The sequence below is a fragment of the Eurypyga helias genome, unplaced genomic scaffold (genome assembly GCF_000690775.1).
Source record: "Eurypyga helias isolate BGI_N326 unplaced genomic scaffold, ASM69077v1 Scaffold50728, whole genome shotgun sequence".
Classification (NCBI taxonomy): domain Eukaryota; kingdom Metazoa; phylum Chordata; class Aves; order Eurypygiformes; family Eurypygidae; genus Eurypyga; species Eurypyga helias.
Window position 1 is genome coordinate 183 of NW_010269796.1, and position 10,933 is coordinate 11,115.

Sequence of the window (10,933 nt, forward strand, 5' to 3'; positions counted from 1 at the left end):
ACCGAAACGCTCAGTCACGGGCAATGCTCCCGGCAAGCAGATACTCTCAGTCCCTTCAGGGTAAGAGCCCTGAGTTTCACAAATCAGATTCTACGTTCAACGCCTCTTTTCACCAAGCTAGGAAAGCTGGCATTTGCCCGACAGCTAACTCAGGAAACTGAGATCAGTTTGTGCATATGAGTTCCAGAGTTAGGACAGAGTGCAAGTGCCTGATACCCGGTGAGATACACTGCTCATGTGCCTCGACCTTCAAAAAAGGGCACACAACATCCATAGTGGTGGATGCTGCTGGAATTAGTGACCTATTCCTTGCATCTCCTTCCTTGGAGTCGGCTACACGTTTCTATCTTCCTCATAATTTTCTTGCGCCTGCAGGTCCTTAAGTCATGTCTCCTTCTCATCCCCCTCACGCTGACCTGGCAGAAAATGAAACAGACTTTCCCTCGGTTATTTACTGGGAAGAGAGGGACCTTTCCACTGCCACCACACAGAGGCAGTGTCTCCTTGCCTTCCTCTCCCTGGAGCTCTGCACTGACGGGCACCTTTCCAGGCCGGTGGGCAACATGTCCTTATTGCTGACTTGCTGCAGTGGCCAACTGCCAGCAGGATGAGGCCGAAGCAGCTCAGCTCCCTCGTGCCCAGCAAGCTGCATCCCGGGCTCACAGGGGAGTGCCCTGCAGCACCAGCCCCTCTCATCGAGAGGCCCCTCTGCAATAGCCACTGAGAGCAGCCCTCCCCGGGCTCGCTTTTGCTTTCCACTCTTCCTTTCCAAGAAGGAATTGCATCTCAGCTGAGCTTCAAACCCCAAGTCCTGCAGCTGTGTGTTTCCTCCCGCCATCAGCACCCCAGCACACGCACATCCCCACAGCGCAGCCGCCCCGGTCACCGCACGACGACGGCCTCCCGCGGGTTCGGTGGAGGGCAGCACCAGCACGGTGCACCTCCGGCCCCTCGGCGCGACAAAGCTGGGCGACAAAGCTGAAGCAGCAAAAGGAGCTCCCTGACAGGAACAGGGGAATGCCTCCTCCACTCATGCACTGTGCACTCTCCACCCCACTCTGGGTGACGGCACGCACCCAGCACCCACCGGGGAGACACCCGGGCTGAAACCTGCCACCCTGATACTCAGCTGGAGCTACCGTCACTCGCAGCTCTTACCGTGTGGCTCTGGCTCGAGTTTTCAAGGGCCACAGCCCTTGGATACACCCATGTTTCTCATATTTATCTGAAAAACCGGCTGGACCACAACCTCTAACCAACGTCAGCATTTGTCAGCCTGGAGTGGATTTTCTGCAAACGTGCCCCTCCTGCTTGCTCAGAGAAGACCCGACACTGAAGAGGGTTCAACAGAGTCACCTTCCCCTCCCACACAACGTTGTCTCCATCTCGGGTACCCGTCACTCCACTCCGGGTCTCAACGACAGCCGAGCGTGACAAGCAACCATGCTGCTGCTGGCAGCGCTCATGGCCACAACCGCTTGGATTTGTAAGTCCTTCGTTATTTTCCAACCTTTCCTCAAGGCGCCCACTGCTGTGCGAAGAGGCACCTTCCCAAATCCCTCAAATCCGGCTAATGACATCATTTCTCCTTTTCTCTTTCCTAGATGGAGTTGCACAAGAAATTCCCGTGCAGAGGCCTTTATCCATCACGAAGTTCCGAAGAAGTGCACGCATGTCATGCGAAATTCAATCATTAGGGGCAAGTTTTGACAGCACCGTCATACACTGGTATCAACAGAAAGAGGGAAAAGCTCCAGAGAGGCTCCTGTTTTTTTCAGGGGGGAAAGCTTCGCTTGAAAGTGGCTTTCAAGAAGACAGATACATGGTTGAAAAGGTTTCTGGCAAGAACCAGTGTGTTCTTACAATAAAAGATGTCATTCCAGATGACACCGCTACTTACTACTGTGCCTACTGGGACCCTCACTGTGGTAGAAACGCAAAGATCGTCGAGGCAAAAAACCTCCCTCAGTGTCTGAACCACAGGCTGCTAACTCTGCCGCTCCCTCCGTCTCCTCGCTCCATCTGATAGGAGCTGCCGAAAGGCCAAACCTTTTCCTGCTCCCCAGAAAGAGCAGCCAACCTTGCACAAACGTCCTTCTCAGAGCCTGGGGCGTCATTAGCACTCTGGCCTTCAAACAGGCATCTGCTGCCTGAAGGGTAAGGGAAGGCTTAGGACTCAGCACAAAAACACCAGAGACTCACCTGCTCCTTGGCACAGCCAGGGCAGGGTCCAGGCGTCTCCGAAGGGGCAACTGTACGTGCCTGGAGATATTACCTAATCTGGATACTGCAAAATGCCACACACACCAATTTAAATCGAAGTTTTACAGTGTCCTATCAACCACAGCTGACAACATGCTGCTTATAACCACCCTCTTCCTGCGTTTTATGTTAAGTGAAAGAGGATAAACAGGGTTTTTGGAAGGCAGGAGGTTCGCTGAAGCTGTCAGGTTTGATGGACTTACTTCCGATTTGCAGCCGGTTCGGACACGGCCCTGGGCACAGCAAGCACTTGACCACAGAAGAGCCTGAGAGGAGTCATTTTTCCTTGTGCCTTTAGCCCAGTATGTGCCTGTTTATCCCCTTTGCTTTGCCCGGTGAGCGGCGCGGTTGGATGCCTGTGGTGCTGGGCCATCACGCAGCAGCACCTTTGGGACTTCAGAAAGAAGACCAGGCTGGGTGCAAATAAACACTAAACACCAGTAGCCCCAGGTCTTGGAAGTCTTAAACCCAAAGTGAAGTTTAAGCAGGCAAGGGCTTACCGGTTACACCGAGTCCCGTCGGTATCTCCAGGGCCAGCCAGCGGTGTCACGCCCAGTTCTCAGCCAGGAGTTGGTACTGTCGCATCCAGTCTTTATTCACAGGATCTTTATTCACAGGCAGCTTTCCAGAGAGTTTCCTCTAAGTTCAGTTCCTCTTAGTTCCTTTCCCTTCCCACTTGCTTCCCCATCCCCGCTGCTCCCGGCAGGAGCTCAGGGGCCGTGTTCCTCTGGCTTGACGCATGCTGTCACCACCCGACACCCAAGGGAGTCCCCTCCTCCCACACAGCGTTGCTCACTCTGCACCAGGGTCACTTCTCCTCCGGGTCTCAACGACAGCCGAGCGTGACAAGCAACCATGCTGCTGCTGGCAGCGCTCATGGCCACAACCGCTTGGATTTGTAAGTCCTTCGTTATTTTCCAACCTTTCCTCAAGGCGCCCACTGCTGTGCGAAGAGGCACCTTCCCAAATCCCTCAAATCCGGCTAATGACATCATTTCTCCTTTTCTCTTTCCTAGATGGAGTTGCACAAGAAATTCCCGTGCAGGTCCCCCTGTCCATCACGAAGTCCAAAGGAACTGTCCGTCTGGAATGCCACTTTAAAGACGTCTCTGAAGATTTTGATCCTGTCGTCATACACTGGTACCAACAGAAGGCAAATAAAGCCCCAGAGAGGGTGCTCTATTTTGCAGGGACAAAAGCAGTAGATGAGGGCTTCCAAGCGCAGAGGTATAGGGTTGAAAAGATTTCTGGACAGAAACTGTGCATTCTTGAAATAAACAACGTCCTTCCAGACGACACTGCGACCTACTACTGCGCCTACTGGTATCGTCACAGTGGCAGAAGCTCAGAGATCACCTAGACAAATACTCCATCGGCGTCTCAACCACAACTTGAAAGATCCCGTCTCACTTCCCCCACCGAGGATGAGTTTCAGAAACTGCAGGTGAGCTAAGTTTCGCTAAGCGCCTACAGACGTGGCAAGAGAAGCACCAGTCGGCACCGTTCTCCTGATTCTTGTGGTTGTGACGGCCGTGTTCGTGCCCAGGAGCCTTCAGAGTAGATGACTGCTGTTGTTAGCCCTTCACCCTCAGTCTGGTTCCTCCCTGTAGCCAGAGATGGTTAATTTGCTAACGTTGTTTTGGTGTTTGAGTGCCACACGAGTCCCAGAAACACTCCAACTCACTGTCTTGACGGCACAGACCGTTTGATCCCCGGTGACTCCTCTGATGTTATCTTGGGTTGGTTTTGTTACAACCCTGTGCACAAAGGAAAAGCCTCGTCCTCCCCCCAGCCAGTATAGGTACAGCTGCACTGAGCTGCTGTTACAGAGCCTGGAGCGATTCCAGGAGACGGGCAGACAATAACCACGTACCGGGGGCAGCAAATACCACCTGCAGCATGTGGACGCCTTCGTGATGCACTGCAGAGAGGGGCTTATTCTGCTGGCGTTCCCTCCTCTCCCTCCGCTGAATGGTATTAAGACGACTGAAAACGAACTCCGTGCTGGTCGTGCTTGATGTCACTTAATTGCAGGTGAGCAGAGGGGTACCCCTTTGGAAAAGTGCCGGATCATCGCCTGCAGGTATGTGCTTTTTAACATGCACAATCCTATGCACGGATTTGTGAGACAAAAACTGAAGAGAAATCTTCACCTAATTCTTAGGCATCAAGCGGGGGGGGGTTATCTAACAAATATGCAACACTTCAGAAAACAGATTTGCCCTGAAGGCCGTTATATATTAGCTAAACAACCAGATGCAAGGCTGAAATTCCTGACATCCTCCCAGGAGCTAAAGGCCAGGCCTTCACTCAGTCTCCCAGGGTTGATTGGGAAAAAAAAGGGGATTTTCTTCAGCCGTGGCACAGCAAGAGAGCACGTTACCTTATTGCAAAGTCAAAACAGAGTGTGGAGCACGTGGATCAAATACTTTGGCACGGGGACCAAGCTAATTGTCTCTAGTAAGTACCTTGATTATTAATTTGATTTTCACAGAGTCATTCAGGTTCTCAGATAATTAAGAATGAAAGACTGTAGGAAAATTGATTTCTGCCTGATAAATCGTGTTCTGACTAAGAACTGTGCATGGTGCCCCAGTTGGGTGGGTTGGTGGGCAGTGAATATACCGACCTTGTGTAAGGAGAGATCGCCTCTAGAACAGTTACCGAATACCTGTTAAGGACGGGGGAATGGAAAAATGAGAAGAGGTAAACATTTAAATATCGGGATGGATTCATTCCTGTTCTGGGAAAGAAAAGTGAACTGCTTGAAAGTTTACCCTCAGAACAGCAAGTGAGAAATGCAGAAGGTTTCTTATTGATAGAGGTGGTTCACTCTAACTTGATTGTGAAGGAAAATTGCTTGGAATGTAATAAATTTCTAGTTCTTGGCCCTACTGGAAGTAACTGGTTTACTTCTGCATTTGTTTTATTCTTAATTGTGGTGCAGCTATGCAATCAATAGGAAGAATGCTTTTTTTGGTATAAAGCATATCACAAGGCCTACAGTATGTTTCTTAGAAAATACATGATATTATCCAGGTCACTACGATCAAGTCAAATCATAAAAAGCAGAGGAGAACGACAGAGAAATTTATAATATTACCCATGTCTGTGGCCAAAAGTGTTCTCCGCTGCAATTTGCAATTAAACTGTCTCTGTCTAAAGGCAGCTGCTTTTGCCAAAAAAGATGACAGAGTGACCAGCTGCCAAAGGCACGAACCTTACGGGCATCAGTAAGTTTTGTTTAGAATATGGGCTTTGCATTTAAAATATGGGCTTCAAAATATGAGTTTGATGAAACTTCAGTTAAGGTACTTTCACACAGTAAGTAATTTGCCAGATAGGACAGTTAGGGGGAAAAAAAATTCACCTGTAGATTTAAATCTACAAATAACTAGTAAACTTTCTTAACTTCCTGTGGGAATCATCATTTAACTGCATTTCTTCTTAAAACAGTAAAAAGTTTACTTCAGAGAAAACCTAGCAGACCAGAAGCAACACATCTTTGTTAGAGAGATCCCAGGCTAAAAGGATTAGAACATAGTTATAAAATAAACACGACACTACTTTCTTCTCAGAAAATGATGGGTTTAAAAACCTGCACTTTTTTCTCACTAAAAAAATAGAAGTATTTCTGAAAATCATAGAATCATAGAATGGTTAGGGTTGGAAGGGACCTTAAAGATCATCTAGTTCCAACCCCCCTGCCATGGGCAGGGACACCTCCCACTAGACCAGGTTGCTCCAAGCCTCATCCAGCCTGGCCTTGAACACTTCCAGGGATGGGGCATCCACAGCTTCTCTGGGCAAAAATGGCACTCTAGTGAATGTTGAAAATTCAGCTATTGCACTGGGCCAGATTCCTCACCAATCTCTAAGCCAGAGAGACTTTTTCTGTATCCTATGCAAGTGCAGGAGATATTGCTAAGCATTATCGGACAGTGGGATGGGGACATTAAAATATTTGGAAGTGGAACTAAGCTTATTGTTTCAAGTAAGTAGAAAATGTAAAACTAAACTTCTTCTGAAATGCTTTTCAATACAGTTAGATACTGTCTGCATGAAGGGCTCTGCTATTTTAGTTCCTGCCAGTTTTAACCCTACTAAATGTTTTGCAGAATTTTCCTCATAAACAGCATTTCCATATGCAGAAAACAACATAATTGTTTTGCATTTATGTCTGAAAACACAACAGCTATTGCAGCACAGTTGGATAACTAATCCATTATTATTTTCAAGATGAATTTAAATATGGCAAAGATAGCATTCAGAGAACTGAAATATGGTTTTGTCTTTAAATATGCACATTCAACCTTTGTGATATTCCTCATTCATTCTGAAAGAAAAGTGTCAAACATTTGGGTTAACCAAATTCTTGAAAAGCAAAACATTTTCCTTTAGGACTGGCTGACTACACCAAATGAAAGGAGTTACCTGATATATGCCCAGAACTGTCTGAAGATACATGTAGTTAAAAGACTGCTCTTTTTTCCTAGTTCTGGCAGAAACCGCTTTTTTTCAGTTATTTCTATGGTTAACGAAGAATGCCAAACTCAGAATGTTTGGGCATACCTATAACATTTATTTTGCTTCAGGTAAACTGCTGGTGCCTAATTCTGCATCATTTTGCCTGTCTGAAAACGGTGTATCTGGTTAGCGGGAGGTCCGATTCCAATACATACAGGGTTTTGCTTTGTGTTACTGACCACAGAAATATTGGCCGGGGGTTTTGCATAATGTTCACCAATTCTAGGTCTGGTTTTATGAGGGTGTATAAGGAGCAGATTATTTGGCCAATATTTGATCAAATCGATCCTCTGCTGGTGCTGCTTCTCTGCAGAAAGCAGAGGCAGAGCCAAGGTGCTCCATCTGCACCGTCCGTCTGAACTTTCAGAGGACTAAAATGCACTGAGGTGAATCCTGCCCATTTAACAACACATGTGCCCTCAAGAACCTCCATGCCTTTTTAGTTTTGTTAGTTTAGTTTAGGCGACTGCTTCTTTTTTACTTTTCTAGGGTGTAAAAATTGATTATACGGCAATTCTGATCTTCTTTAAAGAATACTCTTTAGCCATATAAAGATAAAAGAGCTGCACTGTTACTGCAAAGACTTAATTCATTGTGATTGGTTATTACATCAAGGTGTTTGGCTTTGGTACCAAACTCATTGTGTCAGGTAAGTTACACGCTCTTTTCCATACCCCAAGCTATAGGAGCTTGGGGTGGCTGTGTAAGTGAGTGTTGTAGCATCCCAGAGGGTACCCAGCCTGCTTAGAGCCTCAGTCGGCACCTTCCTTGGGCAGGATTTCCCTCCCCAGCTTGTCATTCCTACAGTGAACCTTGTTGTATTTGTAATGCAGTGATTTAGGATCACAGATATTTCTGAAAAGAAGCTGGTTTGAGCCACTTCTGATCATACCCCTCCTTGGAAATGTGCTGGAAAATGGCCTGTAATAGTTTCCAGAGTCCTCGTTCTTTCCTCCAGCTGTAGTCAGGGAATAAGCAGGGAATCAAGCAGCTGTGAATGAAGCATTAAAAAAACCCACCTCTTCCCAATGCAGATACAAAGAGTAATATGCAGTAGCCATTGCCAAAATCCTTTTTTAATCAGGCTAGTAAAAGTGAAATAACTTGTTCGTAATTATTTTTGTCATATACACAAGCACTTTGGCAGTAGAAATAAATTAGTACCTTCAAATGCTCTTCTTAATGTTTAATAACACGCATACGAAGAAGGGTCCCTTTTTTTGTCTTTCCTGCCGAGACATTTATCTTAATGGAAAGCGGAGGACAAAAATCTTCTTTTTGCTATTAAACGTGCTTTAAATGCCACAGCCCTGGAGTAAACAACTACACAAACACAAGGCAGAGGAATTATTGCTACCAAATGCCTTAAGTCTGGTTAAATACATGAACTTGCATGAGCACATCAAGCAAAGCTTGTTTATAATTATTTATGTCAGAAAGACTAAGTAAATCATAACAACAGTTCAATAGAAGTATCCATGCCAGGATAAGCATGTGTAGTGAAAATCCCTACCTTGTTAATCAGGTAGATGCCATGCTTTCAGAACCTACAGTTTACGACAAATTATTTTCAAGCATCACTAATTCTGCAGGATTTTGCCTCTATGTGGCCAAGGCTTCGGACCAATTAACAGAGTAAAAGGGCTGTAATTACCTCACACTTAAGATGAGGCATTTCATCACAGTTTGTCTGTTCAGAGGTTGCTATCCAACATTAGCTCAGTAATGGAAAGAAATGGAGAAAACCAAGACTAAGGTCCAAGATAAGTGACCTTAATTCAATTTTATCATCAGAGTTTGAGCCTGAGCAGAATGTTTTCCCAGATCTATACTGAAAGCGTCAAATATATAATGGGCCAAACTCCCATCAACTTGCCACGATTTTGCTCTTGTTGGTCTCTTTTAATTAGTTCTGACCAAAATAATGTTTCTTGAGACTTACAATAATGTAGGTAACAGAAGGGCTGGGATTTGAGAGACTGCTTTGGCACCTGCATTTGGTGGAATAGATGAGGTTTTAGGAGCTTACAGCAGAACGGGAATGTTAATCCAACATAAACTGGCAACATGGGATTCTTCTGTATTTTTCAGGGGAATTTAGGCACTCACAAGGTTGCAAGAGGGAAGTCGAGATGGAGGCAAAGACTGCACCAGCCTCTCCCAATCCAGTAATTTTCCTTCAGCACAGCAGCAGTGGCTTGCTCAGGCAGTGTGAGGCTGGTCCCCCTCTGCCATGCCTGCTGCTACAGCTGCAGCTGGGTCTCCCTGGCACCTCTGCAGCATCCTCCTAACTTATTTTGAAGTGATAAAAGGACAATCTACTAACATTTCTAGGAATAGCAGAAGTTCTGGTAGCAATATTTTGGTTTTTAAATGCTATCTCCTAAATAATACTGAAGCATCTACCCTGGTTTTGTGAAATACACTGAGGTACAGAGTTCAAAAAGCTAAAATTATTTTTTGTAATTGTAAAATATATGATGCATAAAGATAATTTATACTTAAATGCATTTATACATTACCTAGAGTTGGATTAATCTTTCTGTCCTTTTAAATCAAAGTGGCAAAAATTAGTGTATGCATCAGTTTCCATTAGTTTATTTCTTTTTAATGGGAAAAAAGATGAAGCCCTGAATCAAAACTCAGTAGACCTGAAAGCCCTAAGGAGTGTTAGGGCAGAAGGATGAAGCTGTAAGATGTAAATAAGGCAAGATATGGTCACTCAAAAGAAAGCTGCCGAGGGAAAGATTTGTCTTACCATGATTAATACTAATAAGAACATTTGCTAATGGCTTTACAATATCAAGGATTTCATAGGTGTGAAGACGAATTCAGTATCTGATTCTTTTAAGGCAATGTTCACAAACAGGCAGCAGTGTGAACATTCCCCTGTTTATGATGGTCTCTGTAATCCTAAAGCTATGCCCCAAAAAGGTCAGCTTGAACTGGTGATAGATGCAGTGCCAGGTTCTTGTAGGCTATGTGTTCATACGCAGATGTACCCGCACATATATGCATTATTTCCCATCTTGTCAAGGTGATAAACTTTACGGTTTATCACGTTTTCCATAAGAACCTCAGGGGATGCTGAAGGAGTCTCTGTCTAGAAAATGACCAGTTTGAGGTGCATAGGATCTGCTAAAATATTTCCACGATTCTGAATGCCCACTGTTAAATTAGGACTCCATCCTCCACTTTATCCGTATCCACATCCTTCGTTTGTGTGTACACGCAAGCTTATTCATTTAAAGCCGAAAGACCACCACAAGCGAAATCCGTTGTATGAGCCAACAGAGCTCCATCCACACACCATTTCACAAAGAAAAGCTTTCATGATGGAAGTCAGAGTGCCGAAAGAAACAGGTACATTTCTGATTAGAAAACAAGGCTAGGCTGGGGCACAAAATGAGGTTTTCCAAAACACTGAGACAAGGTGGGTTTTTGCAAAGAACTTGTATACAGTGACTACTACAAAGTCTTTGGAACCGGCACAAAGCTTATTGTTTCCGGTAAGTTTTTTGGTGTCTACGAAAATATGTCTTATTCTGATAATCCAAAATCTAGAGGAGAGAGACTGTGATATGCTATTTTAAAACTATAATACAGATTAAAATACAGATTTAAAAGTATAATACAGAAAAGTGCTGTGGACTTTGCAGCAGCAGAATTCATTTCTTTAGTATCCAAATGCTTGCATGAGAGAGGACAGGGTAAACGACTTCCCATAAACCATAAATTGTTTAAATATACCTTCTTTTGGATACTTACGGTGACATCAGATCATTCCCTTGTGCAAAGCTTACTGCCCAGAGCAGCAGGGTCAGGGTCACTCAGAAACACAGCTGAAGATCACTCCTTGGCCTCAGAGCCGGGGGAATACAGGTTTGACACAGGAAAACATCGTGAGTGCCAACAGATCCCCTAAACCACGGCTGAAGCTCTGCATCGCCCTGTTTGGTCAAGGGGAAGGTCTTCCCCATGGATTTGTCCTAAGAAAGCTGATGTATTCCAGCCAAGAGGAACTGAGCTCTCTGGGATGCACCGGAGTGCTGGGTAGCGGCAGGCAGACAATAAATAATCAGAAGGTTAAAATGTGGGGGGAAATCCTGAACCTTCGGAAATGTTGCCATCAGTGTCAGCAGGA

At 45.3% G+C, this 10,933-nt stretch overlaps 2 gene segments (V, D, J or C); both read left to right on the top strand.

The window, feature by feature from the left end:
* Positions 1-1,443: 1,443 nt before the first annotated feature.
* On the top strand, positions 1,444-2,026 carry LOC104514498. The segment is given in 2 exon segments: positions 1,444-1,486; positions 1,605-2,026. Coding segments are annotated over 2 exon segments (465 nt in total).
* Positions 2,027-3,117: 1,091 nt separating this feature from the next.
* On the top strand, positions 3,118-10,298 carry LOC104514499 (the record flags this gene model as incomplete). The annotated part of the segment is given in 4 exon segments: positions 3,118-3,160; positions 3,279-3,585; positions 7,476-7,484; positions 10,252-10,298. Coding segments are annotated over 4 exon segments (406 nt in total), but the record flags the coding sequence as incomplete, so codon positions are not given.
* Between the last annotated feature and the right edge of the window lie 635 nt (positions 10,299-10,933).